Raw genomic sequence first — 16,347 nt, 5'->3', positions numbered from 1 at the left:
AATTTTTATTAGGGATATTTTATAAGGCAGCCATCTAGATCTGTCTTCACATGGAGGAATGAAGTATATTCTGGCTGGGAAACAATAAAATGTTCATACATTCCTAGAGTACTTTGCTCTGCAGACCCTCATCAACACTCAGCTGAAGATGAATTCGTTTGTGTGATTGCATAGCTTGGACAGAAGTTTTCTGATGGCCTTTCCTAATGACTCTCTGGCTCTGAGGTACTCCTGGGGGGCCCAGGAGCGTTGGACAGCTCTGGACAGCTCTTGCACAACTCTGTGTAAGCCTCCATTTAGGAGCTTTCCTGGCAGCAAATAGAGACCACATGCCCCATCACAACACCAAATGTTCACTAGCACATGATGACACCACAAAAAAATCCACCAAAGACATGAAAAATCCAGTAATTTCCCAAGAAGCAAACTAACTACCAGACAAAGCACAAATGGTGTTTCCTCAGACCCTGAACTACGGCAGAGTTTAACCGAACATCACTTGGCTTCGCATACAGCTGAGCACTCCCATGTTTCTGCTCTCCTACCACACCCCACCCACCCAGACACTCCCGGAGGAAATGGCACATGGTCCAGTGTGCAGCTGTTTTCACATGCTTTTAAGATCACACTCCCTGACAGTGCATCAAAACCAAATGATCATTCCCACACAACATAATTCCTTCCAATGCTTCCAGGTTATCAGATGGAGACCACAGATCCCAGTAATAAGAACTGTGCTACATAGATATCTGGGAGACAACAAGCCCGTATTTTGTTCAGGGATTATCACATCTTTGGACAAGTGAAAAAAATTGCTCTGGACAAGTGAATTTATTTTTTGCTCTAACAACATACGCAAATCATACTCAAAGTAATGATAGATTTATTTATTTTTAAATGCAACAGGTTGACCAGTCTGAATACTGAAAATATTTAAAACATCATTCTAAAATTCCTTATTCCTGGGAAATTATACATCATCATTGTTCATGGTCTGATTGAAGCTCCAGAGGTGTGCAAACAAATGTATGAAAAAGTAGAAATTTCTTGGGAAAAACTGCTAAACATCCCTGTTTACCTAAAATACAGACAGAAGTGATCCACAAGTGCATGTCTACTCTAAAGCCAGCTGCTCATCTCCAAGACAGGAGCATGTCTTCACCTAGAGGCTGGGTTGACCAGCCGGGCTGAAGAACTGAATGCCAAGCAGAACATTCATGTGACGGGGACCACTGTCACACCACAGGGTGGCCATGCTCTGTGCAAGAGCTCAGAGAGCTGCTGGGGCAGGATGGAGCAGCTGGGCTGTATCCCTGGAGCTGGAGATAGGTTCAGGGAACTTGAGAGCTGGGGGCTTGCTCAGCCAACTCTGAGTCCTGCAGCTGCTTCCAACCTCCCCCTCGGCCCATGAAAAACGGGTGGGAAATTCAATAGCAAGCACCAACACAAACCTCTGCAAGAAGTCCACTGAACACATAAATGTGGGGCTGATGTCTTCCCAAACACAGAAACAGTCCCCAGACACACACAGTGCTCATCTTAGCCTGGTCTTCCAATAAGCTCTCGCTCATCCTATCTCTCCTAAACTTCACCTTCTCCAATGCCTCAGCAGAAAACAGCTCTGGGGAAACCTGAAGAGCCCAGGGGGTGTGAACCAACAAACCTGGCTACACAGGAGTGAAGCAAACATGTCCTTGGAAAAAAACTCCTTTCCTGAAACACATTCCCCTTACTGCTTTGCTGAAAAAAACTGCAGTATCACAGACAGTAAAGCTTCAACCCAGACAGCGATGTGTCTTTCTCCACCACACCACATCTTCACTGTCTTTATTTGGATTTGGGGTTTTATTAATTTTTAATCCTTTTGCAAATACAATGGTGAGAATGGCCACCAGGACAAATGCTACGACCTGGCAAATAGGGGATGCCAAGGAAGCCCCAGAAGTCATGCAGATCTCCTCCCTCCACATCTGCCAGAAGCATCTGAAAGAAATAAACCAATCTTTCTGAGCTCTCTGAGCCTTTCAGGCAGGAGGGGGTAGGGAATGCCGCAAGGGCAGAGTTGCTGATAAAAGCCTCCCTGGAGGACTTCTGCTCCCAACCTGCCGCTATCCAGCTCCTCCCCTCTGCATTCCCTGTGCCGCCCAGCATCCAGCACACATTAACCAGCGTTTTCCAGAGACGCCCCGGGACTGCTCCCGCTCCACGCCTGGGGGATCCTGCAACACGCCGAGGCAGCAGCTTCCCTCCAGCCTGCGACAGCGACAGACACAGCTCTGCTAAGACCACATGGCCACTGCGGGAAAAGTAAGGACAAGGCACTTCCCCTCCTCCTTCCTGACGTGGCCTGCTCTTGGCCAAATCCGCTGCAAAAGGCTCAGCCTGCACACCACTCCGTGTGCCCCCGCTCCCCCAACCTTACTCCCCCACCTCTCCCAAACCCCTGTCAATTTCACCTGACTCTGCTCTCAGGCAACTGCACATGTCCAGACCTGCATTCCGTAGTGCATTCCCTCTCGGTCCTGCCCAGCGGCTCGGGAGACAAAATACGGAATGGTGCTAATCTCAAAAATCCCCTCCTGCTCAATCCCGCCCTGTGCTCCTGCTCTGGCAGCAATCGCAGCTCTTCAGTGGTGCCCTCTTCAGCCGCTCACCTGCACTCAACCTCGTCCATGGCAATGCCCTTTTCAGGCTGCAAGCCCCAATTTGCTGATGCCAAACTGCTTTGAGTTGATCAGGGAAGGGTCTGTGCCATGGCACACACAAATCAAACCCTGGTAATGGAAAAATGTTATCCAGGTGCCAATCATATGGGGGCAATTCCATAACCCCTCTCTCTCACCTTCAGCCCAGCATGTCACAAGGCTGACATCAAAGCTCTCCATGGCCATTTCCACTGGGCAGAGTCTGCAGTCCTCATGACAGCGCAGTCTGGCCAGTAATACATGGGGATATTATGACATATCCACCAAAGCCATCAGAACCCAGTAACTTTCCAAGGCTACACCTGATCCTTTTTGGGTCACAAACCACAAATGGGGTTCCCTCAGACCCTAAACTAGGCCAGTGTTCATTGGACAGCACTTGGTTTCAGGTGCAGCTGAGCATCACCAGGTTTGGACACCTCGGGTTGCAGGATGACTTCCCCCAGCCGTGTGCTACAGAGAAACGTTCCCATGCAATGAATTCCTCTCGGTTGTTTCCAGGTTATCAGGTGCAGGGCTGCTGTTGCCTGGGCCCCGGGCAAACTCTCTGTTGAGGAGGTGGAAGTTGCACCCCCAAAGGCAGGGGAAGTCCGGATCAAGGTAAAAACACATTTCAATAACTTTTTCTTCCTTCCTTGTGGTATTTCCTCCTCTTGTGGTTACACCTTCAGTAAAACTCAGGGATCTGTGTCCTCCAAGAGGCTTTCACTGCCCAGAGCTGCCTTGGCTCAAATGCACCATCTGCCAGGGGCTCCTTTTTGGACTAATTCCTGTCTAAGCTGTCACTTAGGAATTCCTGCCTCCAGCCATTGCTCTGCTGGACAGGGCTCTGGTACCCACACTGTGGCCTCCCCTCCACTTCCACCTCCAGCTCAGTGCAGAGGAAAGCCACATGGAGCATTCAGAGTGAGCAGAAGGGGAAAGCCCAGCCTGGGCTCTGTGTGCTGCCACAGAGTGCCAGCACTGACTGAGGGGCATCATAACACCCCTGAGAAAATTGCTTCCACAAACTGAGTTAGATAGAGACCTGGACATCTGCTTGCTCCTCTCCCAATAGCTTGTGGCCTCAGGCATCTGTCACACGGATGAACACCTTCTGCAAGGCTTATTTCCCAACACAGAATTCCCAGTTATCCCTGGCCATGAAGGAGCTGGAATTGTGGAAAGCGTTGGAGAAGGAGTGACCTCTATGAAACCAGGTAACTGACACACACACACACACACACACATATATCGAGGAATCACCTCTCACACAGGCAGCATTCTTAGAACCACCTAACATGAGATATTTTTTTCTTCCAGGTGACAAAGTCATGCCCATTGCCCTCCCTCAGTGTGGGGAATGCAGCTTCTGCCGGAATCCTGAATCCAACTACTGCCTGAAGTCCCAGTAAGTTTACTTTGCCATCCCCTAAACCTACATGGGATGTACTTTATGACAAATCTGACACCCCCATCAGTGCTTCAGACAATCAAATACAAATACTTGCATATCCCCCACAGTATCTCTGAACCACAAAACCTGCTGCCAGACAAGACCAGCCGCTTCTCTTGCAAAGGGAAGCAGATCCATCACTTCCTGTGGGTCAGCACCTTTGCAGAATACACCGTGGTCCCAGAATACGCTGTTGCCAAGATAGATGCTGCAGCACCTCTGGACAAAGTCTGCTTGTTTGGCTGTGGGTTTTCCACAGGCTATGGGGCTGCCATCAACACAGCCAAGGTTGGTATTCAGGCGTGTTCAGCACCCCACAGACACCCAGACAAGCTCTCCAATCCTGTGCAAAAGAAACCTTCTCCTCCTCCTCCACCTCTTGCTGCTGGAGACTCACAGGTTCCCATCTGTGCAGGTAAAACCAGGCTCCACCTGTGCCGTTTTTGGCCTCGGAGCAGTTGGCCTCTCTGTTGTCATGGGCTGCAAGGCAGCTGGAGCTTCCCGCATCATTGGCGTGGACATCAACAAGGACAAGTTTGCCACGGCCAAGGAGCTGGGAGCCACCGACTGCATCAACCCTCGAGACTTCCAGAAGCCCGTCCAGGAGGTGCTCACTGAGATGACCGGGCAGGGTGTGGACTACTCCTTTGAGGCCATCGGGCACGAGGACACCATGGTAGGTGGCACTTCGGCACCTGTCCTCCCTCCCAGATCATCACAGCCTCCTCTCAGGACAAAATCAACCTCAAGGGAAGTTCCTCACAGGCTGCCTGCACTGCTGGGAATATCTTTGTGACAGAAAATGGCAGGAATCTTAAGAGGCCCCAAGCTATCCAGGTCTGCTCCACAAGGGGGGATGTGTGTTTTCAGATTACCAGGGAGGAGCAGGTGATTGCACAGAAAGAGCGCTCCCATGACTAACCCATTAGGGCTTCCTCTCATTCTCCTGCCTGTCCCATCAGATTGCTGCCTTGGCTTCCTGCAATATGAGCACTGGTATCTGTGTGACGGCTGGGATGCTGTATTCAGAGATTTCCATCAATCCCACACTTCTGCTGACTGGGCGTACCTGGAAGGGGACAGCACTCGGAGGTATTGTACTTAAGAAGGCAGTCTAAATAATTCAGCAATTGCTTTCTTGGCAGTTTACAAACCATAGTAAAAGAGGCGTTTCAAGTAAAAGACAACTGAAAGGAGCACTGCATTGAACATTAGCATTAGACATGCAAAAAATCCTCCACCTGTTCCGCACAATAACCCACTCATCCTAAAGAGCAGAAAACCTCTCACAAGTGTGTGGCACCAGCACTGGTCACTCAGTCCTGACCCTCACAGTAACACTACCTTACCACAACTGCCTTTCTCCCATTACTCAGGCAGCTGCTCTCTCCTGTTTCTAGGCTGGAAGCCGAGAGAATGTATCCCCAAATTAGTTTCTGGCTATTTGGAGAAGAAATTCAACTCAGACTTGCTGATCACCCACACACTACCATTCGCTCAAGTGAACGAGGGATTTGAGTTGTTACGTGCGGGAAAAAGGTGAGACCCTGATCGGCAGGAGGTTCAGCAAACCTCAGCTCCTCCTCCTAAAATTCCAGGAGGCAGAGCCTGCAACACTGGCTTCCCAAAGAGCACCTGAGCCTTTTGAGGAAGCAGGGCCTCACAGCTGAGTGCTGGCAAGATCTGCCATAGCCCAGAGGGAAGAGCCCATGCTCAGCACAGGGAACCCTCCTGCTCATGGTTCAGCTCAGCACAGATCCTGTGGCTTTATCCCTTGAGGGGCTCCCCTCAGCAGGGATTTGAAGGCTGCCCCGCTCAGGCAGGAAGAGGCTGGATGACAAAGAAGGTGGCCGGTCCCCAGGCACACCTGCCTGCCACACTGCCTGCTCCTGAGCTGCAGCCAACCCTCCCTTCCCTTCCACGTTTCAGTATCCGCACTGTCCTGCTCTTCTGAAGGACACGGCCAAGCCGAGCGGAGGGACCAGCGCAGCAGATGCTCTCCGGGCCTGGGCCCTTCTCAACCAGCACCTGTCCTTGTGGGGCACCAGGAGAAGAGAACGAGGAGCTCACCTGTGCTGGTGTCACTGCTGGTCCTGCTGTGCCCGGACTGGGCATAAAAGGGTGTCTCTCCCAAGAAAATGCTTTTACTAATAAAGGTTTTTAAACCAACTCATCTGACACAGTGCACTCAATCAACAGAGACTCCAGGGCCTTGGGACAATTGGTACACGGATCAGGAACACTGGGAGTGATTTCCTTGACCTGTCGGTAACAAGGAATTATACTGGTAGGAACAGGCAGATCCATGGAGTCAATGCATGACTCCAAGGCTGGTGTAAGCAAAAAAATATTGGGATTTTGACTGTGGGGTGATCCGTTCACCATGTCATCTACAGACACTTGACAGGATCAGCCATTCTCAGAGGGGAAAAGGAGTTCTAGCCCAGGAGCTAGCAGGGCTCTTTGACAGGGCTTTAAACTAGTCTGGGAAAGAGAATGGGAAAATACCAGGCTGGCCAGTGATGAACAGTGGCATTGTGTGCCAAAAGGTGAGGAAAGGAGCAGAAAGGGAACCCCTCAATGGGCTTCACAGGTGTTGGCCACAAAGTACCACTCGTGAAAATGTTTCATTACCAATGAATGCAGCTTGAGGAAGGAGCAATGGAGACCAGGAAGCTGTCACCCGGTGCCAGAGACTTGCTATCGTTGGCATAAGTGAAACTGGTGGGACAAGTCCTGGGGCTGGAGTGCCCTGCTGGATGGTTACAGGCTCATCAGGAGGGAAAGGCAGGGCAGAAGAGGCAGGGGGTGGCACCGCATGTGTCGGAGAAGGGAGACTCGGACACCAGGTGGCCATCAGCAAGTCTCAATTTATTATCATTATTCTCATGATTAAATACACTAGTTAATCAGCTCATGCATATTGCAAAATCATAGCTCCTTATTGGTTAGGCTGCATTTTTCGTCATTGCGAGTTATCACTAACAACTTCTACATTCCTGTAGTTAAGCAACAATTTCTGTTCCACGTTCGCATCTCTTTTTGCACATTCTTATAAAGCTTCTTTGTTCTCAAGGGAAACTTTGCCCTTGGAGCTACCCTTGGCCTAAATATCTCTTAGCACAATCAAGTCAGCCTGACCATGGCCCTTCTCTTCAAGCCAGCCCTGCACAAAACTCTCCACACTTCCCCCGTTTTCTTTTTGGGCAAGAAGGGTTGCATGTTTTTCAAAAAGGCTGTCTGTAAATGCTCTAATCCGTGCTAATATACACTGCAATATACAAGGCCCAAAAAGCAAAATACATATTATAATAAGCAAAGGTCCTGCAAACATCATAATTAAGCTCTTAAGCCAGCCAGCAATTCCCAAGGAGCTCAGCCAAGCATCAAAAGGATTTGAATTAACAGTAAGTTTCTTCATGTTATCACGCAACAGTTGCAACTTCTTATGAATTGACTCTGAATGGCTGGATAAGTTAAGGCAACACATGCCCTCGAAGTCCTCACACCCATGTCCATGGGCCAAAAGCAAAAAATCTATTGCGGCACGATTTTGTAGTAGCTGATGTCTCACATTGTCGACATCAGTCACCAGTTCACCCAATATTTCAGAAGTAATATTAATTTGTTTTCCTGTCCAACAGGCCAATTTTTTCAATTGTGTGATTGCATGTGCTGCAGTTACCCCTGGTGTCAATAATGAGGCAATGATAGTTGTTGGTCTGTCCCACAGTTCTACCCTGTCATCACATTCCGGCCCCAGTTGGTGTACAGCACGCCTAGCTCGTCTGCCCCCCTGTGTCTTATTCTGAACTATTGTGATACTGGGAGCAAAAAGTGTTAGTTTGCCAAGGTAACAGGGACCTCCTATTTTATTGGCAAATAAATGGTAGCAGGTTCTACTCCAGTAACTTCCACTATTCTAGTGCGCCCCTTCTTAAGCAATGTTGCTATTTGCTCAATTTTTGTATTAATTGTCCTTTTGGCTTGTAGGGGCAGGGACAACCACTCCAATACCCTTAGCTCCCCCGTTTTCTTTTGAAGTTGAGTAAGTGCCCCAAGTAAATGATCAGGTGTGGTCCATATCGTAAGATCAATGTTCAAGGTGGGCTCACGACGAGACACAAAACCACTCTCAACACATCGCAAGATATCCCGTAAGGCGGCACCCTGCAACGGAGTAACAGTCACTGGGGTAGCTGGATCAGTACCCTTTAGTAATGGCCGCAAAGAGTCCAACAATGAATTAGGGATTCCAACAATAGGTTTTAACCATTGAAGGTCCCCTAAAAGGCGTTGAGCCTCATTAAGGGTTGAAAGTTTTGTTGCCAATTGCAGCTTTTGTGGACGTACTGCTTGATTTGTAATAGACCAGCCCAGGTATTTCCAAGGGGATGACTGTTGCATCTTCTCTTGAGCAATTACAAGAGACGATTCTGCTAACGTGGCCTGAATTTGTTGCAGCTGCTGTGGTGTAAAGGGTGTTGCTTGCGCGAACAAGATATCGTCCATATAATGGTAAATAATGGTATCAGGCCATCTCGCCCGCAAGGGCTGGAGTGCTGCATCAACATATAATTGGCACAGCGTAGGTGAGTTCCGCATTCCCTGGGGCAAAACTCGCCATTCAAACCGCTGGTCTGGCCCACCCCTATTGATGGCTGGCAGGGTAAATGCAAATCTCTTAGTATCTTGGGGGTGCAATTCGATGGTAAAAAAGCAATCCTTTAAGTCAATAATTAATAATGGCCAATCTTGCGGAAGCATGGCGGGATTGGGAAGCCCAGGTTGTAGCGCCCCCATGGCCTCCATCTGTTCATTAACCGCTCGAAGGTCATGTAGTAGACGATATTTCCCTGACTTCTTTTTAATCACAAAAATAGGAGTGTTCCATGGACTAGTGGATAGTTGTAAATGTCCTTGTTGAAATTGCTCCTCCACTAGTTTATGTGCTTGTAGCAAACTTTCCCTTTTTAAAGGCCATTGCTTAACCATTACAGGGGTATTTGTAGTCCATGTAAGTGGAATTGGGAAAGTCCAAGCAATGGCAATTACCCCAAAGGGTGCTCATTTGATAATACAACCCCAAGTTGTGCTAACACGTCTCTCCCAATTAAACAGTGTACTGTGGGTGGCAAGGTGACTATTGACAAAACTGTGACCAATTGTTGGTCATCTATCGCCACTGTCACTGGAGGTGTTTTTCGGGCTAGGGTAAATCCTCCTATTCCTGTAACTGTATCCGTGGTATCCTTGGTAGGCCAGTCCTTCGGCCATTTATCCGGGGAGATAATGCTGGTATCCGCTCCTGTATCTAATAAGCCCCAAAGTTCAATTGTATTTCCTGCATAGGTTATTTTCACCTTCTTTTTGGGTCTGCTGTGCAAGTCCATTGTGAGCATTGCTAAACCAGAGAATCCAAAACCTTGGTTACCGCGAGGGGTCTGTTGCAATGGTTGCACTCCCCTATTAAGCTGTGGAAGTGGTATAAATTGTGCAATGCGTTGTCCTGCCTCAATCGTTAGCGGTGGAAAGGGAGTGTAAGCCATAATTTGTATTTGTCCTTGATAATCCGCATCAATCACACCGGGTAACACAAACAGTCCCATTATAGAAACCGAAGATCGTCCCAGCAACAGTCCTCCATAAGGTTGTCCTTCAATTTTTATAGGGCCATATATTCCAGTGGGGATTTTAGTGGGCCGTGTCGTCATCAGGGTGACTTTTACTGCTGCTGCCAAGTCGAGTCCCAAGCTCCCTGTTGTTGCTGGTTGAAGACAGGAGGTGGCGCTGATGTCACGGCAGCGACTTGTGTCTGGGCGCGGCTGCCATTCGGATGTTGCTGGAGCCACGGTGGAAGCACGGAGAGGAGCAAGAGCTGCAAGCACTTGTGATTGTGTGGATTCTGCCTGTTTCTGCAACCCTAGTCCTAGTTCCTTAATAGCACTAACTAAAAAAGCCTGCGAGCCCGTCGGTTGCAAAGCCATCCTCTCTAAAGCTTCCTCTATGGTCCAGTTGGCACCCAAAGTCGCTAACACCTTTTTAGTGGACTCATTGCTATTTTGCAAAGCACACTGTTTAAGTAATGCCCCGCGCATATACTCTGGCACCCCTGCTCTCTCAATAGCTGCAGCAGCTTTGTCTATAAAACTTCCAAATGATTCCTCGCGTCCCTGCTTAATTCCCATATACATAGGTATTCCTGAGCTATCCTTCACTTGTTCCATAGCGAGCCGCACCAACCTCATCGCTTCTCTAACCTTATCTGGACCCATTATCATTTGGGCTTCGGTCCTTCGATAGTGCCCAACCCCCATTAATTCCTCCAGCGTAACTCCCTGTAACGGGTCTCCTGGTCCCCTCTGTACCGCTAAGGCTTCATTAACACGTCCGTGCCAGTGTGCATTAAATAACAGCTGCTGATGTTGTGTAAATATCAATTTCACAATGCTCCGCAAGTCATTGGGAAGCAGCAACTGTGTATCAAACAAATAGTCGAGCATTTGCTTAGCGGGCTCACTCTTAAATCCAAACTGACTAACTGTCTGCCGCAACTGAGCCAACAATTTCCAATCCAAGGGTGAGTACGTTCCCAATTGCACCGGCTGTCCCTGTTGGTCCACCCCCTGAGTGTACACCACGGGAAATGCCCACTCTCTTGCTGCATCTACCTCCGCCTCCTCTCCCGTTTCCAGCCCGTGCTTAGCCAGGGTATTCCATGCTTCCCTCCGCTGCCGAGCCATCTCCCCCCACAGGTCGCTAAGCGCCCCAGGGACAGGTTCTGGCTCCGAGGAGGTTGCTTTTGGAATGTCGCGCCCTGAGGTATTTATGGGCTGTAACAAAGCATCCGGAATCTCACTCGCGGGAGGCGCAGAGGGCTGCAAGCCGCTCAAATCCGGACATTTCTCGGGCCCCCCAGGGAGAGGTATCACGACTTGCGAAATGCCAGGTGCTCGAGGTTCACTGTCTGACCCATACTGAGCATTCCGTTTATGTGCCTCAACTGCCTCCCTAGCCGCCCTCTTTTCTGATTCTTGCTTCAACAGTGTATTATGCACTACTCTCCAGACCTTCCCTAGCTTTTTTGCCGTCTTATCGTCCTCCAAAACTGCGTCCCACAATACATCTCCTAACTTACGCCATTCTGTAAGCTCATGCACCGTGTGCGGATTTAAAAAACAACCTTTCGCATATCCCCAAGCTAACAGCCCCGGGAGTTCCTTTTTTAAATCTATTTCTTTTACCCCCCTCCTATCTAAGTGGTGAATAAATAAATCATATGCTGCTTGCCTGTCCATTGTATCGTCAGCGCTGTTGCAACTCTCCGGCTTCGGCAGCACGTATGGCCCAGGACCACCGCTGTAGCTCCTGAGGGTGTCTTCCCTACGTCGTTTGACACCGACCCGGTTGCGTCGGGCCCCAACGCTACTTCACCGACCGTGGCACGTTCTCCCCTGTTTTCTTTTTAAAAGCGACAGGGGCACGTCGGGGTCAACCATTTGTCGGAGAAGGGAGACTCGGACACCAGGTGGCCATCAGCAAGTCTCAATTTATTATCATTATTCTCATGATTAAATACACTAGTTAATCAGCTCATGCATATTGCAAAATCATAGCTCCTTATTGGTTAGGCTGCATTTTTCGTCATTGCGAGTTATCACTAACAACTTCTACATTCCTGTAGTTAAGCAACAATTTCTGTTCCACGTTCGCATCTCTTTTTGCACATTCTTATAAAGCTTCTTTGTTCTCAAGGGAAACTTTGCCCTTGGAGCTACCCTTGGCCTAAATATCTCTTAGCACAATCAAGTCAGCCTGACCATGGCCCTTCTCTTCAAGCCAGCCCTGCACAAAACTCTCCACACGCATGGAATAGAAGGGTTGGAATCTATGGAGCTGAAATGGCACACTTAAGAGTCTCTGGGCGAGAATCAAGGAGCCCACAAATAATGTTGATGTCACCATGGGTATCTACTATAGACCCATTACTCTGCTCTGTACTATTCTCTCCTAATTTTTCCTTCTTTCATTCATATTTGTCCACTTTGGATCCTGATCTTAGTCTGGTTTCTTTTCTCCTGCTCGAGTTTTCATCTTGGAACAACCTCAGAGAAATGTACAGACTGTAATGGGGAAGAGACATTACATGTGCATTTGTGTCCCAACACTCACTCACTGTGGGTGCTAGAAGTGCTATACCTAGGCTATCAGAAATCATAAAGGAAAATTCCTCCTCTGCAATGTAATTGCAGAGTGAAATTCTGTAGGATGTACTATGACCACAGCTAGTCTGACAAAGGAATTTGTTCTGAGCAAAAAAAAGAAAAAAAGCCAAGGCTATATTCCTAATGGCTCCCCCCCAAGTTGAGATATTCCATCATTCTATGATAGCATGGACTCAAAATCAGCAGTTGCTCTAAGAGTCCTGGTGTCTGCTTTAACATTTTCCCCTCAGCCATTCTCCTCCACTAGGGTGAACACAATCAATTGCTCATTTTAATAGATCTTTGTCAGAATTGTTTTCTGTATCTCTGCTAAGTGCAATATATCAGGGTGAATCTAACTCCCACTTTCCTTACTTCATTTGCCTCACACTGCTATCATTTTGAAAGAGGTACACAATTTTTCTGATCCTATGGAAATTAAAGCACCAGGGCATCCTTTAGAATAGTGAATTATCAATACTGCTAACAAATCCTGCGAGGATATGATCTAGTTTGTCCTTCACAGTAGAATGCAAAAACTGTCTCTGAAACAGGTGCCCACTTATGTAGATGGCTCATTACATGACGAAGGCCACGTAGACATGCTTTGGGTAGCTGACCAAGAGTTGGAAAAGTACCGGACCAAGCTAATCTGAGTCCCTGCACCTGCAAAAACGCTGTGGCCTTGAGTATAGCTGTAGTGTCACAAGATGATGATGTAGCTGAGGGAGAGACATGAGAAAAAGGAGATGTAAGTCGAAAGGAATGAAGATGTAAGGGGGGGAACTGATACCTATAGTATAGCTAATAGATTGCTTAGCTTATGGAATATGCATGAGCTTATTATTTGTTTTGCATAAATGTCTGATGCTCTAATCAACAAACAAAACTTGCTGAACTCTCATATTGAGGGTCCTGAGCCTCCCTCACTGCGACAAATGGCGCCTTGAACAGGGACCCTAAAAAGGGCTTGAACCTTCTAGCCACAGTCCAGTGCAGTATCCCTGTCGGTCCCGAAGCAGCATGGGAGGCAAAGAGTTGGTGGTCTCCGCGCCCCGAGTGACCTTACAGAGGAGTCTCGGCCGACAAGCGCTGCCGACACCTTGGAAGGGCTGCAACAGCGCTGACTACTAGATTGAAAGGTAATGAAGAGACAAGCAGTGTATGATCTTTTTATGCTTTTTAGAAAAGTGGGGACTATAATATATTGACCTGGGAAAAGAACTCCCAAGATTACTTGCATATAGACTGCAAGCCGCAATGTATCTAAACAGAAGTCAAAGAGCCTGTTACAGCAGGCGGACAACCAGTGAGAACTTTATTGATTAAACTCTCGTTTGCCAGCATGTTGGGACTCACTAACTTTACTACTTAGCGAGCAGTGACCTAGTGAAAGCAACATCTAGTTCCCATGCGGGAGCAGAAGCTGCTGGCACCCCTTTGCCTTCTGTTTCTGCATCGCAGCCAGCAACTGCATTCACAGCGGTGCCGGCGGGAGTCGACGCTGTGCCGCCCGCGCCGACCACTCCCGCGGCCGCCTCTCCAGCAGAGCCCGTGAGGGCTCCGGCCGCGGCTGTCTGCGCCGGCGCTGCAGCTTCCGGTACCAGGAAAAGACGACACAGGTGCTGTCCCCAGCCTGGCAGGGGATGTGTTCCCTCCGGCTTTGCAGCCCCCACCGACCCCCGCGGCGGCCCTGCCTTCGCCGCCACGCCGGTGAAGAAGATTGAAGTTGAGAACAGCGATCACCAAGCGGAACCGCCTTCAGAGTCACCTGTGGCCCCGCCGCTCCCGGCAGTGGCTGCCGCAGCCTGCGATCAGCTCGGACTCCCTCCCGAGTTTTTCGAACTGTCCCGAAGCTGCCCCTGTGGGGGGAGCTGAGATGGGGGGGGGCGGGGGGAGCGCCAGCCTGCCCCTCCGTGGGGGAGGCGTAGCTCAAAACTAATTGCGGCGCAGCTGAGTGGCTCAAATTCATCATTTTTCGCGGCCGATTCGAGTTTAGTTTGGAAGTTCCCGTTAGAGTTTAGAATGCCTGACTTCCCCCGCGCGCCCCAGCGGCATGGGAGAAGTAGCTCCTGAAAGTTCTGCCTCTGTTCCCCAGCCCAGAGGGGGTGGGGGTAGTACTGAGGGGCTGTAAAAGAACCCTGTGGGTACACCAAAGGGAATTCCATGGCTGTAAAAAGTTTGAAAGCATGTGTTGCATGAACGTTTCTAACCATTTGCAGTCCATTCACTCCCAACTCTCTGAGTTGCGGAGGTTAACCAGAAACTTACAAGTAGAATCAAACTTTAGTGTTGATAGATAGCTCAAATCTTTAAGCCTGAAATCATAGCTATGCCCTATTGTTAAAGCTGGAATCATAGTAGGCATTATAACCTTGTTAATAGTATTAGTTTTGCCTTGTTTTTGCATGTGCTTACAAAATATGATGTAAAATATGATATTTACTGCACTTAATCAAACATTGCTTGTGTAAAAAGAAAACAGGGCTAATTACATGAGAAGGCCACGTAGACATGCTCTGGATAGCTGAGAATTGGAAAAGTACCGGACCAAGCTAATCTGAGTCCCTACACCTGCAAAAACGCTGTGGCCTTGAGCGTAGCTGTAGTATGATAACAAGATGATGTAGCTGAGAGAGAGACATGAGAAAAAGGAGATGTAAGTCGAAAGGAATGAAGAAGTAAGGGGGAGGAACTGATACCTATAGTATAACCAATAGATTGCTTAGCTTACAGAATATGCATGAGCTTATTACTTGTTGTGCAGAAATGTCTGATGCTCTAATCAATAAACAAAGCTTGATGAACTCTCGTATTGAAGGTCCCGAGCCTCCCTCACTGCAACACTCTTACACTGGGGACAGAAATGCAATGTTGGGTCATTATTAAGGGCACTCATATCAGACTCTGACTGGAAAGTAAAAATTACAGAAGCCTGATGCTTGTGGTGGAACCTGGTGTGTTTTGTTCATGTTCTGTTCACTAAAGGGCTAAAGATAGAGGGAATAAAACACTTAGACCTAAAACCACGTGTAACCAAAACTGCATACAATCACAAGTATATTTTTGCTTAATAAATGCTTGCTTAAAATATTTTTGCTTAATAAATGCTTGCTCAATAAACCATAAGTTCTAGAATTTTAGGTATGACCACTAGATGAGGAGGAGTCGACCGGAGGACGGCCGGGGAGGACTAGCAGCCTTCATCAGACAACTACCAGCAGAGGACGACCCCTTCGCAACAAGAAGACACATGCGCAGGGAACTCTCTGGGCACGTCACCAGCGAGAAGAGATACAGTATAAAAGTTAGACTGTATCGAATAGTGGGTGCGGCAGTCCTTGGCTAGCGGAGGCTCCCCTGTCGCCCAGCGCTGATTTTGCCTATGCCTTGCTGGCTGTAATTAATAAATTCCAATTGGACTAAGCTTATTGGAGTTTGCTTCAATTCATAACAATGCTGATGCCAGGAAAGATAAGATTTGTATTTAGCCCTCATAAATATATTTCAGCATCTGTTCCACAGAGATTTCTGTCAAGTATTCCACCATCTTTCCACCTCTTTTGATACAGGCAGCAAACAACCAGAACATAAAGAGGGGGACAGAAAACTGACTACAAAGGTGAAGACAAACACCTTGATGCATGTGCCTGTGTGTCCTGGCATTCTGACCTCACAGATCAGCTATTAAAGCTTATCAAATACATTACTATATACAGCAAGTCAGGGTTGCACATATTGTAGAACGTAGATAGAAAGGATCGGCCTTTGAAAAGTCAATCATTAAAGCCATGCCTGCTGACACACAAGTTTGGTCTTATTTTCCCTCTACTACCTGGATAAGAAGAAAACAACTACAGCCTCCTGTCTGAAATAGATACAAAAAAGCTGCACAGCAACAGGATCTCAGTATCAGCTCCCTACAATAATTACCTGCATTTCACATGTTTTTCAGAGGTGCCAACTCCCCATGGCCCTTAAGAACTGCAAGCAGGGCAGACAG

The 16,347-nt window shown here is 48.2% G+C and overlaps 1 protein-coding gene and 1 long non-coding RNA gene across 3 annotated transcripts; one reads left to right on the top strand and one right to left on the bottom strand.

Annotated features, from left to right (window-relative positions):
* Positions 1-1,826: 1,826 nt before the first annotated feature.
* LOC132326230 (uncharacterized) lies at positions 1,827-2,243 on the bottom strand. Its single transcript, XR_009486172.1, has 2 exons — positions 2,103-2,243; positions 1,827-1,983 (listed from the first exon to the last, which is right to left on the bottom strand). It is a non-coding gene; the product is annotated as an uncharacterized LOC132326230 (long non-coding RNA).
* Positions 2,144-6,309, top strand: LOC132326224 (alcohol dehydrogenase 1-like). 2 transcript variants are annotated; one of them, XM_059844160.1, is made up of 9 exons: positions 2,146-2,307; positions 3,207-3,305; positions 3,763-3,904; positions 4,008-4,095; positions 4,209-4,428; positions 4,556-4,816; positions 5,103-5,232; positions 5,541-5,679; positions 6,070-6,309. In XM_059844160.1, exons 1-9 carry the CDS (start codon positions 2,290-2,292, stop codon positions 6,092-6,094), a joined length of 1,122 nt encoding a protein of 373 aa, XP_059700143.1. In that variant the 5' UTR covers positions 2,146-2,289; the 3' UTR covers positions 6,095-6,309. The 2 variants fall into 2 exon arrangements, with proteins under 2 accessions (XP_059700142.1, XP_059700143.1); XM_059844159.1 differs by lacking the exon at positions 5,541-5,679 and having other exon boundaries at positions 2,144-2,307.
* The last annotated feature ends 10,038 nt before the right edge of the window (positions 6,310-16,347 follow it).

The sequence above is a fragment of the Haemorhous mexicanus genome, chromosome 4, assembly GCF_027477595.1.
Source record: "Haemorhous mexicanus isolate bHaeMex1 chromosome 4, bHaeMex1.pri, whole genome shotgun sequence".
Taxonomy (NCBI): domain Eukaryota; kingdom Metazoa; phylum Chordata; class Aves; order Passeriformes; family Fringillidae; genus Haemorhous; species Haemorhous mexicanus.
The sequence above is the reverse complement of the archived record's forward strand: the minus strand, read 5'-3'. Positions and strand labels throughout refer to the sequence as shown.